The sequence below is a fragment of the Trachypithecus francoisi genome, unplaced genomic scaffold (genome assembly GCF_009764315.1).
Source record: "Trachypithecus francoisi isolate TF-2019V2 unplaced genomic scaffold, Tfra_2.0 Lachesis_group7, whole genome shotgun sequence".
Classification (NCBI taxonomy): Eukaryota; Metazoa; Chordata; class Mammalia; order Primates; family Cercopithecidae; genus Trachypithecus; species Trachypithecus francoisi.
The window spans coordinates 46874806-46897058 of NW_022681472.1; the positions used below are offsets into that span (position 1 = coordinate 46874806).

Below are 22253 nucleotides of genomic sequence, written 5' to 3' on the forward strand. Positions count from 1 at the left end.
TTGATGGGACTGTAAAGTAGTTCAACCATTGTGGAAGACAGTGTGGCAATTTCTCAAGGATCTAGAACTAGAAATACCATTTGACCCAGCCATCCCATTACTGGGTATATACCCAAAGGATTATAAATCATGCTGCTATAAAGACACAAGCACACGTATGTTTATTGCAACACTATTCACAATAGCAGAGACTTGGAACCAACCCAAATATCCATCAGTGATAGACTGAATTAAGAAAATGTGGCACATATACACCATGAAATACTATGCAATCATAAAAAAGGATAAGTTCATGTCCTTTGTAGGGACATGGATGCAGCTGTAAACCATCATTCTAAGCAAACTATCACAGGAATAGAAAACCAAACACCACATGTTATCGCTCGTACGTGGGAATTGAACAATGAGATCACTTGGACACAGGAAGGGGAACATCACACACCAGTGCCTGTTGTGGGACTGAGGAGGGGGAAGGGATAGCATTAGGAGATACACCTAATGTAAATGACGAGTTAATGGGTGTAGCACACCAACATGGCACATGTATACATATGTAACAAACCTGCACGTTGTGCACATGTACCCTAGAACTTAAATGTATAATAAAAAATTAAATAAATAAAAAGAACTCAGGAAGGTTAAATATGCTGTCTTACCAATAAACAATAGGGTCCCTAAAAATCTTAATGATAATGTCTCACAGCAGTTTCACATGAGAACCCAAGATAGAGGTGGGCCATCCGAAAGAGATTTGTGGGTGTGGTTTTTGTCAGATGGAGTAAATTATAAACTATTTAAAAACCCATGAAGTTTTTAAATGATTTGCATCAGGTTGGATTGAAAAGGACAATAAAATGAAAAGATAAACCTTCATGCACTGTTAGTAGGAGTGTAAAATGGTGTAGCCACTGGAAAATCTGCCAGTACCTCAAAAGACGGAAAATAGAGGTATCATATGACCTAATAATTCCATCCCTAGGTATATACCCACGAGAATGAAAATATATCCACATAAAAAGTTGTACACAGATGTTTATAGCAGCATTATTTGTAATAACCAAAAAGTAGAAACACTGTAAATGCCCATCAGCTGATGAGTGGAAATGTAAACTGTGATGTATTCATACAATTGAATATTATTTGACAACAAAAATAAATGGAGGGCCAGTACATGCTGTAACATGTATAAGCCTTTGTTTCGGCAGTTCTATAAAGAAATACCTGAGACTGGGTAATTTATAAATAAAAGAGGTTTAATTAGCTCAGAGTTCTGCAGTTTGTAAAGTAAGTGTAGTAGCTTCTGCTTCTGCGGAGGCCTCAGGAATTTTCCAGTCATGGTGCAAGGCAAAAGAGAAGCAAGGCACATTTCACATGGCTGGAGCAGGAGGGAGTGGGGGAAGGTGCCACACAGTAACTCACTAATATGAGGACAGTACCAAGAGGGAAATCTGCCCCCATGATCCAATCACCTCTCAACAGGTCCCATGTCCAACACAGGATTACAGTTTGATATGAGATTTGGGTGGGGACACAGATCCAAAGTATCTCAGCCATGAAAACATGCTAAGTAAAGTAAGCCAGTCACAAAAGTTCACAAGTTATATAATTTCATCTATATACAATCCCCAGAATAGGCAAATCTATACAGATAAAAAGTAGATTTATGATTGCCTAGGGTTGGGGTAAATGGGAGGAATGGAAAGTGATTCTTAAAGGCTTCAGGCTTTCTTTTGGAGATGATGAAAATATTCGAAAGTGGATTATGGTGGTAGTTACACAAGTTGGTGAATATGCTAAGGAACCATCGACTTGTATACTTTAAATGGTTGAATTAATGGTATGTGAATTTTATCTCAATAAAGCTATTATCAAAAAGGAATTAAAATGAAGAGAGGCCCTTGAACTTCTATGGACAGGAAGCAGACTGAGGAAAATATTTGGCAAACATGGGCTACATTTTATGGAAAAGGAAAGAAATTCAGAGGATGGAATCAAGAGCCCAAATAGGGGAACCAAAAGCTAATCCCAGGCAGTACATGTGGGCGGGGTGCAGTCGCTCACTCCTGTAATCCCAGCACTTTGGGAGGCTGAGGCAGGTGGATCACTTGAGGTCAGGAGTTCAAGACCAGCCTGGCCAACATGGCGAAAGCTTGTCTCTACTAAAAATAGAAAAATTAGCCAGGCATAGCGGCATTTGCCTGTAATCTCAGCTACTCAGGAGGCTGAGGCAGGAGAATTGCTTGAACCCAGGAGGCAGAGGTTGCAGTGGGCTGAGATCGTGCCATTGCACTCCAGCCTGGGTGAAAGAGTGAGACTCCATCTCAAAAGCCAAAAACAAACAAACAAAAAATGACAACCTTGTGCCTCATTTGATTTCAGAATTGCTATAAACCAGTGGCTACTTTGTTCCTCTGATTTTTCCTTTTTTTTTTTTTGAATGGGACTAACTATTGCCTGCCGTTTATTTTACCTATGTTGTATTCTAGGTACATGTGGACAGATAACTTGTCTCTTTAGTTGATAGCTCTTCAGGTCAAGATGAACTGCACTCAAGCTGAACTCAAGGAACTGCCTCAGAGGAGCTTCATCCACCTTTGTACCTAACTTAGATGACAAGATCTTTGGACCTGATGTTCTAAATAGATGAAACTTTGGGGGAAGGGGGTTTTGCAGGAAGACTGTCTCTGTTTTGCACATGGGAGGAATGTAAACAGCTCATGGCTACAGGGTGGATTGTGGTGGATTTTAAAACATGTCCACAAATTTTTGGTTCCTTGCCTTCCAGAGGCAGAGTCTAATTTGTCTTCCTTTGAATATGAGCTCATTTCCGTGACTTGGTTCTAATGAATAAAATGTGGTAGAGGTGATTCTGTATGACTTCTGAAGTAAGGTCATGAAAGTAATACAGCTTCCACTCCACTTTCTCTCTTGGGATGCTTAACCTTCAAACCAAGCCACCATGTTGGGAGGAAGTCCAAGCCACATTGGAGAGGCTGCATGTAGAGGCTGACCACCCTAAGGCCCTAGCCAACAAGAAGTGTCTACCACCAGATGTGGGTTAGTGAACCTTTAGATGGTTTCTGCCCCAGACTTTGAGCTGCTATAGCTGTCACTAAGAACTATAGGCAAGCCCTGCCCAGGTTGAGATTTGTCAATAAAGGCCAGGCATGGTGGCTCACGCCTGTAATCCCAGCACTTTGGGAGGCCAAGGCAGGCGGATCACGAGGTCAGGAGATCGAAGCCATCCTGGCTAGAACAGTGAAACCCTATCTCTAGTAAAAATACAAAAAATTAGTTGGGCATGGTGGTGGGCGCCTGTAGTCCCAGCTACTTGGGAGACTGAGGCAGGAGAATAGCGTGAATCCAGGAGGCAGAGCTTGCAGTGAGCTGAGATCGTACCACTGCACTCCAGCCTGGGTGACAGAGTGAGACTCTGTCTCAAAAAAAAAAAAAAAAAAAAAACAAAAAACATATTTGTCAATAAAATAAATATTTTAGGCCATTAATATGTGTGGTGGTTTGTTTCCCAATGATAGATAACTGGAACAGGCAGTATGAATAGGGTTGATTATATATTGAAAGTAAGGGAGAAGAAACACTCAAGAATGTTAACCAGGTTTTCTAGGTTCAGCAGATTAACAGAAAGCAGTGTCAGATTGTATTGCTTTGTTTACCCACTTAAAGCAGTAACAAATTTCCAGAGTTTGGACAGTGTCAGCTGGGATTCTAGCCACCCAATAGTTACTTAAGAGGTGATGATTATCATGGATTTTTTTTTTTTTTAAAGCCTTGTGATCAGTTTGTTTTATAGTAACAGCTTTATTATTCTTAGGAAACAAATAGTATCAAAGTAAAGAAGACGAAGCATAGGTTTGGAAGAGGGAAGGCAAACAGCAGTGATTAAGAAGCTGAAAAATTATTTTATCTGTCATTCTAGCAACTGAAAGTCACTATTAGCACCTCTTGATTTACTGTTATGATATTGATATTCATTATAATCCATTTAAAAATTTAATGATCCCTTTTTAGAATTCTGTCACTTGCTTTTACTCTCTTACTGGAAGAAGTCTTGTCTCTAATAGCATTCTCTCAGTGAGCCTTTCCTGGTCATCCTGTTTAAAATTGTAAACTTCTCATTTCCCATACTCCCTATTTCTCTTTTCTGCTTAGTTTTTTTCCCTTGGCATCAAATCACCATCTAACATAGTAGATTTACTTATCTGATTGTTTTTCTTCCCCTACTAGAATGGAATTTCCTTGAGAACAGAAATTTTTATCTTTTTCATTCACTCTTACAACAGTGTTGACTATGTAGTAGGTGCTCAGTAAATATTTGTTAAATAAATGAAGTGATTTCTGAATGCCAAAGGAAGGATTGATTTCTGTTCAGATCACTTTCAGTGTAGAATGTATTTTATAATGTTTAGGTTTTTGGAAATCCACATCTAAGTGTGTCACATACATGTGTAATCCTAATGCCTCTAAGATGCATCCTATCTGGGTGCTGATGGGGTTGTGATAATAATACAATGTTACTGGCCACAGCTTCCCTCCCTCTCCTTTTTGTTCCCGTTTTAATGTTTTATTTGGAAATTTTTAAACATATGCAAAAATAAGACTAATATAATGAATGCTGATATAGTTTGGATTTGTGTCCCCTCCAAAATATCATGTTCAATTATAATCCCCAGTGTTGGAGATGGGGCCTGGTGGGAGGTGATTGGATCCTGGCGGTGGAGTTCTCATGAATGGATTAGCATCCCCTCAGTGCTGTTCTGCTTATAGTAAGTGAATGAGTTATCCTGAGATCTGGTTGTTTAAGTATTAGCACCTCCTTCCTCTCTGTCTTCCTCTGGCTCTGGCCATCTGAAGTGTTGGCTCCCCCTTTGCCTTCCACCATTATTGTAGGTTTCTTTAGGGTTCCCCAGAAGCTGAGCAGATGCCAGCACCATGCTTCCTGTATAGCCTGCAGAACTGCGAGCCAATTAAACCTCTTTTCTTTATAAATTACCTAGTCTCAGGTATTTCTTTATAGTAGTGCGAGAATTGACTAATACAACCCCCTATGTGTCTATTACTCAGCATTAATGATTATCAACATTTTGTCAATCTTGTTTGATCAGTTTCTTCCACCCACTTTTCCCCTAGATTATTTTAAAGAAAACTCAAGATATCATTTTATTTCACTTGAAAATTTCAGTATGCATTTCTGAATGTTAAGCACATTTAAAATAAATACTACCACCATACCATTTTCACACGTAACAGAATTAATTTCTCTCATTTAATAGCCCATGTCCAAATTTCCCTGAGATGTTTGTATTCAATTGAAGATTCAAATACAGTCCAGACATTGCATTTAGCTGTTATTTGCCCTAAGTTTCACTTACATCATAACAGTTTTCCCTCCTTTTTATTAATGCCTTTCATTTGTTGGTGAAACCTTGTGACATGGGACCAGGGACCAGTCCTGTAGAATCTTCCATGTTATAGATTTGACTGAGTGTTTCCCTACAATGAACTTAACTTATTCTCTGGTTCTCTTTGTTTGTAAATCGTAGTTAGATCTTGGAGCCATGATTAGTTTGAGATTTAATTTTTGGGCAGGAACATTTCATAGGTGGTGCTGCTGTGTACTTTTTAATTCATTACTTCATGGCTTATAATGTGATTGTCTCAATTTTATTGATGCTAAAGTTGATTAGTGGGTTATTAACCTGATCACTTGATTATAAAGTTCCTCATCAACCTTTCATCAATACTTTTAGTCTCCAATTATGATTTTTGCATAGCTCCATTATTTTATTAGAATTTGCAAAAACTGTGATTATTGTAAAGTTATTTTTTCTTTCTCATTTATTAGTTTTGATTCTTGTGAAAAAGAACTTTATTAACTATTAAGATATATTTAAGTACAATTTGTACTGGAAGAGCAGAATGAATGCTTATGTTTTTTCCTTTATCAATTTTCAGACTGAGTTGGTGCACTAGTAATTCCCAGTGTGAGTAATGTTTCTTTTTAAAAAATGCCATATGAACTCAGATTTTAATGTATTTTGATATGTCTCAGTCTACTATAGATTATTTTTTTCTGATCCTTAATATTTTCCATCTTAGACTAGTGGGAGCTCCTAGAAATTCACTTCTGTGTCCTCATTAATCTCTAATGACTTCAACATTGTGGTATAAGCTATTTTAGGCTTACCTGATGCATTTCCTGCCCCAAACCTGGACCAGCTACTTTCGCTTTATATCTTTCACATAGGAAAATAATCTAATGCTTCCCCGCTTCAACATGGTGGATCTCAGAATGTTCTTGCTTCTATGACACACCAATTCTGTAATTAGAGGTTCTAAAGCTGTAATAAAGAACTCTAATCTCTAATGGTTACCTTCTTTGTTTTCTACTTCTTTTCCAAGATCATGACTGAGAGATTGTTAATAAAAGCATTGAGTGGTGGTAAAAACACGAAGATCATTACTTTGAATGGGAAGAAGATGACAAAGATGCCCTCAGCATTAGGAAAACTGCCCGGCCTGAAGACTCTAGTCCTTCAGAATAACCTAATCCCTAAAGTGTGCCCAGAATTACGCACCTTGACCCAGGTGAGGAACAGTGTTTTGTTGTTGTTTGGTATTGAAGATGAAAAACAGGAAGAGAGAAAAAAGAGGTAAGAGACAGAACAATAACACTTCGATCTGTGGAGACTTTGGTCTCTGGAGACTTAATGTAGAGTGTTGCAGGAGAGGCATCAGAAGGCTTTATCCCTTAGGAATTCCATGTGGTAGGGAGAGGTGTTTCAATTTATTCATGTGCTCTTTGGCCCATGTCTGGAATCAGGGGACTGGGTCTCTGCCACACTCATCTTTCTAGAGGCTGTCATTTGGAAAGGGGTTGGAAACCTGGATCTGCTCATCTACCTTGGGGGCTCACATCTGGAAGTAGTTTTGAGGATCCAGGAGATGATGTTCACCCTGGGGAGTGTCCTGAAGCTTTTGCTTATGGAATGAAGAGACATTTAGGATGTAGGAAGGGAGTTCCTTTTCAATTTCCTAGAGCAGGGTGAAACTTTGAAATGGCGTGTTGGCAGGGAATAGGAAGGAAGGGACATTTATTTCTCTTGAAATAGTCTTTAAAGGAAGGTTAATATTCTAAATAAAAAATATTCTTTTTTAAAGAGCAATAGCTGACATGAATGAATCCCAGATGCTTGTGTTAAGCCTTCCTGCCTAACAATGTGAAACTCTAGCTGCCAAAAATCTTGAGGTTGAGAGAAGGCAAGGGATATTAACTTTGTAATTTTCTTTCTGTTCGCTTCTGAACTGTCATCAGCACAGGAAGAACCTATAAGCAGCTAAGGCATTATAACTCATTAATTTTGAGTTTACAGTTCCAAAAAATAAATCTGTATTTTCTTACTTTCACCCTACCTCATTTCCTTTTAGGTTTAAGAAATTGAATTTGTAATCTGCAGTTGTATCTTTGTAGGAAATAGGGTAACATTTACAAATTCCCCACTTCATTAGTAATTACAGAAAGTACACTTGTAGTTACAAGACAACAAGGACTTGGAATTTTTTAATAGGAAAGAGGAGTTTCTACGCAAAAGAATTTGGGACTTGACTGAGTCATAAACCTATTCTCTCCCTCTATTTGAATTTATTTCCATTAAAGTAATACCATTGGTTACAGAGAATTAAATATTACAAAAAGTGTATAACAAGAAGCTATCTTCTATCCTACTTCCCCTCATCCCCAATCCTGATCTCCATATATAACCACTTTTAACTCATCTATTTTCTTGATTTGTCTATTTTTGGCATAGTTTTTCTTCATCTTCTAGATAGTTATATTAATGTATCTATTGTATATTGGCCCACATCTGGAATCAGGGGATTAGGTCTACAGGTATCTTTTACATGTAATGTTACTACACCTTTATTTCTTCCTTCATCAACTGCAGTCTCTTTTGACTCCGCACTTCCCCACTTCGTAAGATGACAGTGTCAGCCTCTGTAATCCACCTTCAGCTGTCCTTTCCTCTCCTCCCTCACAAACTCTGAAGTTTTTACTTTTATAAGACTTAGAGCTTTTATATTGTATTAAGTTATAACCATAATTAAGTATTTGTTTTGTGTCCTGGGTAACTCTTAACTTCTAAAAATATATATTACTAATAAATAAATATTCACATGGAGTCAATTCATCTATGATTCTATTTTCTTTCTTATATGCAATTTTTGTTCCCTTAGGGTTTCTAATAACCTTTCCTTTGTTCTTGTGCCTTAGCTTTATGGTGGCCTCATTTTATTTCAAACTCGAGCATATTATTTTTTCTGTCAAATGTACTTTTCCTTGAGAGACTTCCTTCTAAGACCCTCCATCCTCTGCCCCGGTCTAAGTTGATTGCTATCTAGGTTTGCTAGATACAGTCAGCCAAAGACGTTCCCTTTGTTGCTCTCTTAAATTGGACCCACTGTTTCCTATATCCTGTATTTTCCTTTCTTGACTTGCTCTCTTAGTTTTTCCAGGAGTCTCGAGAAATCATCCTAGTCTGGGTATGTGGTAGTTAAATTGTTTGATCCCTTGCATATCTGAAAATGTCTGTATTCTTGTCTCACACTTGGTTAATAGTTGTTTAGTAAAAAGTTACAGATTCCAAAATATATTTCCATAGGAAAAAGCCCCAAGAGTCTGATTATCATTACATTGTCTTCTTGTGGCTCCCTTTATTACTTCCCTTCTTATTCTTCTATTTAGGGGTAACCTAAATGTTGACTTCTGTTTGTTCATGCTCAGTTCCTTCACCAGGGAGCTGGCTCAGCCCAGTGCTTACTTTTAAAGAGGAAATTACACCATTAAGAATTCAACTGATTTGAAACTAGGCTGCTTATAGTCTAGTCTATCTTTAAATTACTTTAAAAGTCAGATTCAGGCCAATGGCATATGTTTAGCTGTTCGTGAGTTAGTAATTTTTCTTATATAGGGTCTTGGAGAGATTGTGGAATTTTGGAAAAAAAACTATTTTCCGTATGTGATGGGAGTTCTAGAAGCATGCTAGATAAAATGTGCTAGAAACCCTTAAAGAGTGATTGTAGATTATCATACAGTTCAGATGTACAGCTCCATCCCTCTCACAGTTGGTAATAAAGGGCAGATGGCCCGGTGCGGTGGCTCATACCTGTAATCCCAGCAATATGGGAGGCTAAGGTGGGCAGATTGGGCTCAGTAGTCTGAAACCAGCCTGGGCAAAATAGTGAGACCTCCTCTCTACAAAAAAATAAAAATAAAAAATTAGTCAGGCACGGTGGCACATGCCTGTAGTTCCAGAGGATTGCCTGAGCCCAGAATATGGGAGGTTGCAGTGAACTGAGATTGCACCACTGCACTCCAGCCTGGGCTGCAAAGTGATTCTGTCTCATTAAAAAAAGGAAAGGCAGATGAAGGTTTCAAAGAAAGAGACAGCTTAGAGAATTGAAAAGAGCCCTAGATGAGAGTTTAGAAGTGCTGGTACAACTTAACTGAGCAGTTACCAGCTATATACAAGGCACTTAGTTTCTTTGGACCTCAATTTCTGCGTAAGCATTGAGGACCATCTGTGTCTCAGGCACTCAGAACTGGTGATTCAGCGATGAGCAAAACAGATGGAAATCTCTGCCCTCGTAGAGTTTATGTTCTAGTCAGGAGTGATGTAAGAAACAAAGAAGGAAAATAGGACGTGATGAGGCGGTGATTAGTGTTAAGGGGAAAAATAAAGCAGAGAAAAGGGGCAGGGCGTATTGTGTCTTTCAGCTGACCTGACTGATGCCACAGAGTGTCTTGTGGGCTTTATAACTTGGTGATGTATATGTCAAAATTCAGTAATTATAATTCTTATTCTAACAGTTTTCTCTAAAATTCCCGTGTACTTTTAAAGTTAATTTGAACTCTTTCTTATGTTCTATAGTCATACCCTTTATTGATAATGTTTAAAGCTACCCATCTACCTATGACTTTTGTTTCATTTTGTTTTATGTCTACTGTGTTTATCTTTTGAAGTAGCCTTTTATCATCATACGAGGCCCAGTTTGCCCCAGTATACTGATTTTTTGGTCACATTTCTCACAGAATGTGAAGTATTAAAATAGTCTTGATTTTTTTTTTAAGTTCCTAAAACAAAAATACTACTTTTAAATTTCTTTACTCGCAAAATGGTAACAGAATAATATTATCAACCATTTAGTGGGAGCCAAGCATAGTATCAGGAGCTTATCATTTTCTACAACTTGCAAGGAAATTATTACCCTCATACTGTTAATAAAGCGTATGGTTCAGGAAGAGGTTAAATTACTTGTCAAATGTCACTCAACCAGTAAATATAAAATGAGGTCTCCTTGGAGGTTGCTCTCAGCTCTGTTGTGTTATTTATTATTCTATATATTTAGTGTGAAATTTATTAGGGTCTGGTGTTCAATTTATAGTTCTTAAAAACTGAGTTGCCTAAAGATGACTGCTTTGAACACTACATGCATTGTCCCCTCCTCCCATTTGTTTGCATATTTTTTTTTCTTTTAAGAGATGGGTCTTGCTCTGTCACCCAGGCTGGAGTGTATTGGTGTGATCACAGCTCACTGCAGCCTCAAACTCCTGTGCTCATGTGATCCTCCTACTTCAGCTTCCCAAGTAGTTGGGGCTGCAGGCATGTGCCATTACCCCTGGCTAATTAAAAAAATTTTTTTTTGTTTGGAGACAGGGTCTCACTTTGTCTCCCAGGCTGGTCTTGAACTCCTGGCTTCAAGCAATCCTCCCACCTCAGCCTCCCAAAGTGCTGGGATTATATGTGTGAGTCACCCTACCTAGCCCATAGTGATTCTTGTATTATGTTTATTATTATTATTATTATTGTTATGATTTTAGAGACAGAGTCTTGCTCTGTCACCCAGGCTGGAGTGCAGTGGCGTGATCTTGGCTCACTGCAACCTCCACCTCCCAGGTTCAAGTGATTCTCCTTCCTCAGCCTCCCGAGTAGCTGGGATTACAGGCGCCTGCCACCATGCCTGGCTAATTTTTTTGTTTTTTTAGTAGAGATGAGGTTTTGCCATGTTGGCCAGACTGGTCTCGAACTCCTGACCTCAGATGATCTGCCCACCTTGGCCTCCCAAAGTGCTAGGGTTACAGGCGTGAGCCACCGCACCTGGCCCATAGTGATTCTTTTAACAAATATTTATCATTCATTTTCTTGCATCTATGCTGTTCCCCAGGATATAGATGTGCACAAAGTGTGGTCCCTGCCTTCATGTTTGGGGGTTAAATTAAATGTTTTTATATTTAAAGCTCCATGGCTGGCATGTAGAAACTTTAAATACATTTATGATTAGTGTTACCATTATGATATAACTAGCAACAATGATAGAATGAGGGGGTAGGAGTTCTTTAGTAAATAACTTACTTTAGATCCTACTTCCATTTTTCTTTGCTAATTTAACTAGTGAAGCTGTGGAAAATTTCAATCACTTCTAATGACAGTGAAAAAAATGGGTTAATGTCCTATAATTTATGGTGAATGCATTTGGACTGTGGCTCTTGAAGTATGGGGATGTCAACAATTTTCAGAGAAGCACTGTATGAATTTTGAGGGCAAAGATTTTGTCTTGTCCCTATTGCTTTTTACTTACTAACTCATATAATGTCAACATGAGTGAAAAGGAAGTAATTTTCAAAGTCCAGCTTAACCAAACACATGTAGGAGCAAAGGTTCCTCATAGGTAAAACAAATAGCCATCATCGCTAATTGTGTGCAGCATTATTGACATGCATTGTAAAGTCCAGTGGCAGTGTGGCAAAGTTCCCCTTAAGCTGCTCACGCGTGCAGCCAACCAGGACAAAGATATGGTCTGCCATAGCTTTTTATTTGGCCATAAACAATTGACAGTAAATAAGACCAACTCTAACCAGATTTGAGTAGTTTATAAACTTACTAATTGTGTCCTTAATCTCTCCTTTTCATACTTTTGCTGTCCTTAATGACCCTTTAACCCAATCAACTTCATTCATTCATACATTAAACAACTAATTATGTGTGCCTGCGTGGAGTAGGCACTGTACTAGGTGGTAGCAGTAAAAAAAGGATCAGAATCATTCATATGTCCCTATTAGGTGTGGACCACGGAAGGCAAAGGATCGGACATCCCTGATAAAGAACAAGTTATGCAGAGGAATAGGAAAGGAATGACCATGAGCAAAGACTTCCCCTAACTCTTCCTCCCTGGGCATTCTGGTCTCATTTTCTAATCCAAGCAGAACAGAGAAGATCCATGTCTTTGTCAGCATCAAGCCTTTCTCTTCTCCTGTCCCATCCACTTAAAATCTGTTCTTTCTTCATTAATAAGGTAATGCCTCCTATTTCCTAAGCCTTGCTCTCAAAACAGGGATTCATTATCCTGTTTTGTTGTATCCTTTCCTGGTACAAGGGCACATAGTGAGTACCTTCTCTCCAGGAACTGTTCACGTCTCCTTTGCCTGTGCTTTCATGCCGAGGCGTGTATTAGGTCTCCTGAACCCCTGCTGGAAATCCAGTTTCTCTCTCTGCTGGCAAGCATCTAGAAAAGACCCAGGCCTCTTCTTTCCTTCACCAGTGATGTGGAACAACTGATATACTCTATCTGTAGACCTGCCTTGACTCATCTGAAAAGTGGGCCTCGTCATTCTTAGCTCCTAAAGTTGCCATCACTGTTATCTACCTAATATAGAATGCCTTATCCATATTGGTTCCATAGAAAATTTTAGCCGAACCTTCATTAAAACTTCCAAACACTTAAGATTTTACATTTTAATTGAATGTCATTTTAATTGAATGTTAACATTTTACATTTTAATTGAATTCTAATAATTTGAAACTCTTGTCCTTCCTTCTTATTCTTTCCTTATGAAGCTTTTGATGGGATATTAAAAGGTAATGCCTTGATAATCTTTTTACTGTTAATGCCAGTAGAGAATCCTCCTTATATTTCGTGACACTGAGCTTAACTTTGGGATTTAAGGGGCCAGCAGTAAGAGGTTGTGGGGATCTCCATGAAATATCTAGAAATTAGATAACATGCTGACCCATGGAAACTTCCCCTCAGTTTCTAGTGAAATTATAATTGTTTTGAGAAATATGACTTTGTTAGGAAGTTACTGCAAAATTAAATAGTAGCTTTGAAATTGGTAGTTATTCATATAAATAAATTCCTTCAGGAAGAGCTGGACTCAGAAGCAGTTTGGCAGTTGTATTGAATAGCGGTTTTAAGGATGCCACAGATTTATTTAAAAAAGGTATTGATAAGAATTAGCAGATTGAACCATAAATTGAACTTCTCCCATACCTTGGCCATACACATGCTAATTCAAAAATGTAAAATCCAGTTATTATTCCGTCATTAATTTGATTCAATTACTTTTACAAAATAGCTTACAGAGCCTGACACATGTATACTATTTGATTATAGTAAATATGAATATTCACTCTTAAGGAAGTTAAAGATTTGTATTTCACATAGTAGTTCAAACCTATTTATACATCTTATAGGCAAATAATCTAATAGTTTATTCCAAAATGGTATAACCATGATTTAGTTTTGGAAGACAGTCTTCCAGACAAAGATGGACATTTGAGATTTTTTTTTAATACTTAGAAAGGTTTTATCTGGTCAGGTGCAGTGGCTCACGCCTGTAATCCAAGCACTTTGGGAGGCTGAGGTGGTGGGGATCCCCTGAGGTCAGAAGTTCAAGACCAGCCTGGCCAACATGGTGAAACCTCATCTCTACTAAAAATACAAAATTAGCTGGGTGTGTTGGTACATGCCTGTAATCCCAGCGACTTGGGAGACTGAGGCAGGATAATCACTTGAACCTGGGAGGTGGAGGTTGCAGTGAGCCGAGATCTTGCCATTGCACACCAGCCTGGGCATCAAGAGCAAAACTCTGTCTCAAAAAAAGACGGGCCGGGGTGGGGGGGTATCTAAGTCAAAACCAAGTAATTAAAATATATAATAAGTAGCATAGAGTTTTCTAGTGATAATTAATAGCTACAAGCATGGAATAATTAAACATTAAGAGAGGCTGTCTGGTCCAAGTTCTAGGCCGACATATGATATGCACTACATTGAATTGAATATAGGGGTTAGTGAGAATGAGCAGAAGGCTAGAATAAACAAAGCATGCAGCTCATTAGAAGGAAATTAATCAAGCTAGACAAATTAGAACAGATTGAGCTCAAAAGATATTTGATTTTGAAAATAAAAACTGATGTGGATCCACTGGATCCACAGTGACTATTCCATAGTTTGAGTCTTTACAGAGATGATCCAAGCAGGCATCATTCAACTAATATTTATTGAGCAACTATTATATTCCAGATATTGTTCTTTGAATGCTAGATGAATCACAGAGAGACCCTGTCATTGGAAAATTTCCAATTTAATAGTAGAGGTAAAATATACACGTGAATCATGGAATCAACATAAATGTCCATCAATGATAGGCTGGATAAGGAAAATGTGGTACATATATACCATGGAATACTATGCAGTCATAAAAAATGAGATTGTGGGTTGGGTACAGTGGCTTGTGTCTGTAATCCCAGCACTTTGGAGGCCAAGGCAGGTAGATCACGAGGTCAGGAGTTTAAGACCAGCCTGGCCAAGATGGTGAAACCCCCGTCTCTACTGAAAATGCAAAAAATTAACTGGGCACAGTGACAGGTGCCTGTAATCCCAGCTACTCGGGAGGCTGAGGCAGGAGAATCGCTTGAACTCAAGGGTGGAGGTTGTAGTGAGCCAAGATCGTGCCACTGCACTCCAGCCTGGGCGAGTAAGACTCTGTCTCAAAAAAAAAAAAAAAATTACCAAAACCATAGTTTTTGCTGTACATGAGAAACTCATGAAAGGATAGTTGGATATGAAAGGTTGGAAAAAGATTTTCTACATAAACTCTAACCAAAAGTAAGCTAGTATAGATATGCTAATATTTGATATAGCAAATTTTAATACTGAAGTCCTCACATCACATGAACAGTTGCTTTATACAATTCAATTTGGCAGAAATATTTCAAAATTTAAATATGCAGACATACAATAACATGCCTTCAAATAAGTTTAATTGACAAAGTTGAGGTAGATATAGAGATCTCCACAATCATTAAAGAATATTCTTCAAAGAAACACCCAGGACACAGAATAAATCACAATGACAACTAGAAACATAATTTACATAAATGCCAGTAAAGATATATCAACACTTGCCAGGTGTACTTAAAGTAGTGTTTACAGGATACATTTATCAATTTGAGGGTATATATTAGTATTAGTCAGTTCAAGCTGCCATCACAAAATATCATAGACTAGGAGTCAAGCAACAGAAATTTATTTCGTACAGTTCTGGAGGATGAGAACTCCAAGATCAAGGTGTTAGATGATTCACTTGGCCCATGAGAACTGTTTTTCTGGCTTTCAGACAACCATCTTTTCACTATGTCTTCACAAGACTGAGAGAGAAAGAGAAAGCAAGTTCTCAGATGTATCTTTTTATAAGGGTACTATTCACATTATAAAGGGCCCACCTTCATAACCTTATTTAAACCTCATTAACACCCAAAAGTCCCACCCCATTTCCAAGTACATTGGGATTAGGACTTTATGAATTTGGGCAGGGGGATCCAATTCAGTTCCTATAAAAAGATCGATTTTTTCCAATATTGGAAAAGAGAAAATGCTAAAAAGTAATGATATAGGCTTATATTCCATGAAGCTAGAAAAAGTACAGAAGAATCAACGTAAAAATTTAGAAGAAATAGAATTATTAACATACAACTAAGAGCAAAAATTATTGCAATAGGAAAAACTTACAATAGAGAATATTTTTAAAAGGTAGAATTAATTTTAAAAGCTAACGCAAAACAGACTAGTCAAGAAGAAAAGACAAAATTAGAATTACTTTTCTAAGTGTACAAAATGAGGCATTGCTAATAATCATAGTGCTAATAAGAGATTATTGTGTATGTTTGTTAATATTTTCTTTCTTGTTCTACATAATGCTTATGTGAGTGTTTTCAATTTCTGAATATTAATCAAGTTATATACTTAGGGCCAGTCTGTTTTCCTTGTGTATGTTGTACCTCATCAATAATCTTAAAATAAATAAAAATATATTATTGAAATTAAAAAAAAAAAAAAAATTGAGATTATGTCATTTGCAGGGACATGGATGGAGCTGAAGGCCATTATTTTTAGCAAACTAACACAGGAAGAGAAAACCAAATACCACATGTTGTCACTTTTAAGTGGCAGATAAATGATAAGAACACATGGAAACATAGAGGGGAATAACACAAACTGGGGCCTATCAGACAGTGGAGGTTGGGAGGAGAGAGAGGAGCAGGAAAAATACCTAATGGCTACTAGGTTTGGTACCGGAGTGATGAAATAATCTGTACAGCAAACCCCATGACACAAGTTTACCTATACAACAAACCTGGACTTGTATGTACCCCTGAATTTAAAAATTAAAAAAATAAAAAATATATATACACAAGTCCTTATAATATAGATAATAATAATTGATAATTGATAATAGAAAGTACACTGTGCTATGCAAATACAAAAGGAGGATGCTTTCATGGGGAAGATGGTAAATCTCAAGGGGAAGCATTAAGCATGAAAATATATTATAATTATTGGAGAACCAAGATATTGTTAGTATTTAATGAAAACAAAATCCTGAAACACATTATTACTGCAGAAACAATAAAGAATTTTTATCCAGCAAAATTAACGTCCTTCTGTGGCCATTTTTCTCATTCCATGAAAGTGTCATTCAGAAGTGGCTGTGACCTGGGACCTCAAAGCCGTGAGCTCTCTGCATGTACTTGTGCTCCAGACCCAGCTCTGCTGCTGCTCTACATGCACTTGCACCTCAGACAGTGACATCTCTGTGGCCGAAACGCCCATGTGCTGGACCTAACACCAATGGGCATCCACTTGGCCACAACTTCCCCCGATAGAAGGAAAAGAGATCAGCAGCACTCCAGCACCTTTTACCGCTGAGGACCCCAATATATGCAAATCAATCAATGTGATACAATACATTAACAAAACGAAAGGAAAAAAAACCCCAGATCATTATCACAATAGACACAGAAAAAGCATTTGACAAAGTTCAGCATCCATTCATGATTAAGGTCTCAACAAAACAGGTATAGAAGGAATTTACCTTAACACAGTATAGGCCATATATGAAATTCCCACAACTAACGTCATAATCAGTGGGGAAAAGCTGCAGGCTTTTCCCTAAGATCTGGTACAAGGAAAGAATACTTACTTCTCTACTTTTCAACATAGTACTGGAAGTCGTAGCCAACAATTAAATAAGGAAAGAAAAAGGGCAACCAAATCAGAAAATAAATAATGTTATCTCTGTTTGCAAATGACATGATTGTGAACATAGAAAACTCTATAAAGACTCAACTGAGTCTAAAGACTCAATGAAAAACCTGTTAGAACTAACAAATGAATTCAGTCAAGTTGCAGGTTATACCAAAGGATTATAAATTACTCTACTACAAAGACACATGCACATGTATGTTTATTGCGGCACTATTCACAATAGCAAAGACTTGGAATCAACCCAAATGTCCATCTGTGACAGACTGGATTAAGAAAATGTGGCACATATACACCATGGAATACTATGCAGCCATAAAAAAGGATGAGTTTGCGTCCTTTGTAGGGACATGGATGCAGCTGGAAACCATCATTCTTAGCAAACTATCACAAGAAGAGAAAACCAAACACCGCATGTTCTCACTCATAGGTGGGAACTGAACAATGAGATCACTTGGACTGGGGAAGGGGAACATCACACACTGGGGCCTATCATGGGGAGGGGGGAGGAGGGAGGGATTGCATTGGGGAGTTATACATGATATAAACGTCATGCACATGTACCCTAGAACTTAAAGTATAATAATAAAAAAAAAAAAAAAAAAAAAGTTGCAGGTTATAAAATCAACATAGAAAAATCAATCATGTTTCTATACACAAGGAATAAAGTATCTGAAAAGGGAATTAAAAAATCAAACCATTTACAATAGCAATAAAAATAGTAAAGTACTCATGAATAAGCAACCAAACAGGTCAAAAGAGTTAGACGAGAAAAATTATAAGACATCAATAAAGGAAGCTGAAAAAGATACATGTAAATGTAAAGCCATCCCTTCTTCATAGATAGGAAGAATTAATATTTTTAAAATGTCCATATTACTGGAAGTGATCTGCATATTCAATGCAATTCGTATCAAAATCCCAATGGTATTCTTCACAAAAATAGAAAAAAATTCTAAAATACATATGGAACTATAAAAGAACCTGAATAGCCAAAACATTATTGAGCATAGACATGAAAACTAGAGGCATCATACCTCCTGATTTCAAAATATATTACAAAGCCACAGTAATCAAAACAGTATGGCTTAGGCATAAAAACAGACGCATAGACCAATGGGACAGAATAGAGAGCCCAGAAATAAATCCATATATGTATGATCAACTAATGTTTGAAACATGTGAGAAAAAGGGACCAGGAAGGAACTGTGGCGAACTGGTAGCTCATACATGCATAGTCAATAGGGGACATTGACAATAGGGGACAGTCCATCCAGTCCCCAGCACTGGTGAATTTTAGTCACAGCAGGATTGTATATTTAAAGGTTCTGTGGAAACAAATACTGTTTTTTTTTTTAAATACTATGTCTATTAGTCATACCGGTTTCTGAGCTAAGAGTTTAGGCTTAATTCAGCAAATGGGATGCATTGCTCTCTACGTACTAAAGTATACAGGAATATTTCTTTAAACTTTTCCAATCTAAATGTTTCTTAAATTTTTGCCCAAACATCTGGGAAGATATACCAGTCTCTTAGTTTCTATCAGATATTTCCCTTTTTGTAATTTGTAAATCAAATCTAAATTCAGTCAAATAGGAGAGGAAAATAGAGTTGCTGTTGGTAACTGTGCCTCATAACTATGGTTAGCGAGTTCTGAGGGTGAAACAAAGCTGACCCTGGAGTTGCTCCTTGGCACTGCCAGCAAGGCTGCTTCAAGTTCCTTGCCCATGGTTGACCCTGCACATGGAGATCCTGCCGATCCCACTCATATTTATAGGTGTCACTCCTGCAGGTAAGCCTAACATACATGGCTCTTCACTGTGAGCCAGGTAATGAATATATGTGTGTAATTTAATCATGATTTATAATCTATTAAATTTAATATCCCATGCCTAATAAGGAGTGCTTGTGAATTTAGAAATATTTGAAAAAATGAGTTAGAAATTAAGAAAATAAGCAGGTTTAAAATTTGAAAACCAGTAAAGTGTCAATATGTGTGTACGTGTATGTGTGTGTGTGTATCAGGTGTTTACTGCATTTCTAGCACCAGGTGTGGCTAACATTTTGCCCCACAGTATTTTCCTGGGCCTAAAAGATTATCATTTAATAATATCTGCTGTTTGCCTGGCACTTTATTAAACTGTCTCTAATCCTTAAGACTACCCTAAGAAGTAAATGCTAGCATCCCCATTTTTATAAAGAAATAGAGGCTTAGGAATTTGAGTGACTTGTCCAAGATCACATATCCAGTACATTGCATAGCAAACAGACTGTGCTTTGCCTACTGCACAATACAGACTCAAGAGTGTGCACATGATGGGACAAGGATATTTAAAATAAGAATTCCATGTGTTGTATTCGGTTTCATTTTGTGAGCATGTGTATGTGTGTGAGCATATGTGTCTGTATACATATATATATTTGTATCATGTGCATATGTGTGATCATTCTGAGCAATAGTAAATTCTTTTTAAAGATACGCAGTATATTATTGAAGACAGTGCAGGGTAGAAGTTAGGAATATAGACCATAGAATGAACCTATGTCATGTTTCATCACAGCCTAGACCTCAGATCCCTTTTCTGTAAGATCAGGGTTATTGCGAGGTCCACATTAGACAATGTCCAGCTTGGCACAGTGTTTTATATCCTTGGCACATAATTTAAATTTAAATTAAATATTAGCCATTTGTATTGTCATTAATAGATTAATCAGTATGTTTTCTTCTTAAATTTCTTGTCTTCTTCTCTCCTACATACAAAAAAAATCACTATACCTTGAACCTAGATTCTATAATTCAAAGGCATCAATGGACATTGAGATGCTTGCCTCATATCCAAGATGTAAGAGAAAGTGCACATGCCTATTTTAAGGCAGGCCACAGATAGGCTATAACTTTCAGTTATGAAGTTATGAGTGGGTCAATACAATCAAACAAATCAAATAAAATTTAGTAAGAGCATAGACAGACAGTATTTGGAGCAAGTATACAAAGACATATAAAAGACTATGTACAGGGAGGTTAGAAACTTTTAGGATATACTGGGTAGATAAATTTTAGGTTCATCTTTTGGGCAGCTGTTTAGATATAATCTAATAGGATTGAATTAAGGGAATTTAAGTCATAATACATCCATTCTTTGTATCTTTTGCTATGTAATGCTACAGGCAGGCAGTAATAAGTACTAGGTTGATTGCAATGAGATATAACTGAAAAAGGTACATCTAAAAGGATTTTTAAAACTAAAATTTGGTGGCAGATTGAATTTAGGTGGAGGGAGGGAAAGATGTTCTAGGTAGCTCCAATGTTTGGCCACCATGGGTTTATGAGAAGTACAGAAACAGATCTAGTTTTTCCAAGGGGCATAGTCCAGTTTTATACTTGGAATTTAGAGTGATCCGCTGGAGATATCTTAGAAGCCAAAACTAACAAGATCCACTTTTTTTTTTTTTTTTGACAGGGATAAATGTAAATTCCTACATTAGGTTAAGAAATGAATTCAATTGCACAAGTCCAGGATGTGGGATATCTGCTTGACAGTTAGCTTAGGGGTTTTTATTGGCCACAGACAAAACTAATTATTCACCAACAATTGCTGAAAGAGTACATGCCATGTTAGGCTGCATAATAGAAGTGTTGTCATCCGCCTGAGGGAGACCTGTGGTTCCACCAGCATATATGCTATGAGAGCTGATTTCTTGTCTCACCATAGACTCCATGTTTTCAGAGAGGGTGCTCACAAAAATTAGAGAGTGGTCAGTATGGTCAGGGGTCTGGAAATTATGCCCTAAGGGAAATAGTTAAGGGGAAAATGGAACAAATTAGAGGGAATATGATAGCAATCTTCAAAACTTTGAAAGATTGTCATGTGAGAGAGAAGGAATGCAAATATTTATTATGATTGCTGTGAGAAGAATTGGGTAGAAATTTCAGAGAACAATAAACATTAAAAAATTAGATATAGATAGCTAGATCTTCCTAACAAGATAAAAGTGCTACCCATTACTGGGTGTGCTCATGGGGAAGGTATATAATTGCCCATCTGCATTCTGTATGTTGGTCTAGGTGGTTTGTGAAATTTCCTTCTAGGCCAGGTGCGGTGGCTCATGCCTGTAATCCCAGCACTTTGGGAGGCTGAGGCAGGCGGATCACTTGAAGCCAGGAGTTTGAGACCCAGCCTGGCCAACATGGCAAAAATCCCATCTCTATTAAAAAAAAAAAAATAGCCAGGTTTAGTGGCACATACCTATAATCCCAGCTACTTGGGAAGCTGAGACATGAGAATCGCTTGAACTTAGGAGGCAGAGGTTGCAGCGAGCTGAGATCATGCCACTGCACTCCAGCCTGGGCGACAGAATGAGACTGTCTCAAAAAAAAGTTCTTCTAATTGTTAGTTGCTACAATTCTGTGGCTCATGGGTCTGTGAGTAGCAATGGTGTCTTTCAATCTATAGCAATCAGTAGCAGTGGTGTCTTTCCATCTATAACCATACCAATTTCCAAGGGACAGAGAATACCAATAGAACTTCATTCTATATGTAAATTATTGAAGAGATGCAAACTTTAAAGCTTATCAAATAGTTGTCCGTCTTATGACTAAAGCCTTCCTTCAGGAACTACACATAACCATAGAGAATGTTACTAATGAAACACTGCGTATACTCTTTCTGGATATCTGCTATTTCTGCAGCTCTTTGTTAGTAAAACACCATTTGAAACAACTTTGTCAAAGCATTCCAAATATCTTACATCAAATGTCATCTTCTCAGAGTCCTTCTCTAATGACCCTATCTAGTCCTGAGTTACTTTCCATCACATTATTCAGTTTTCTTTTTTTTTCATATTTAAGACTACTA

General features: G+C 37.5%; 1 protein-coding gene across 1 annotated transcript in view; it reads left to right on the plus strand.

The window, feature by feature from the left end:
* Positions 1 to 22253, plus strand: part of LRRC69 (leucine rich repeat containing 69) — a 132561-nt gene that overhangs the window by 18653 nt on the left and 91655 nt on the right. Inside the window, exon 3 of the mRNA XM_033203669.1 lies at positions 6421 to 6606. Coding sequence (XP_033059560.1) covers positions 6421 to 6606 — 186 coding nt within the window. The remainder of the gene's footprint in view (positions 1 to 6420; positions 6607 to 22253) is intronic.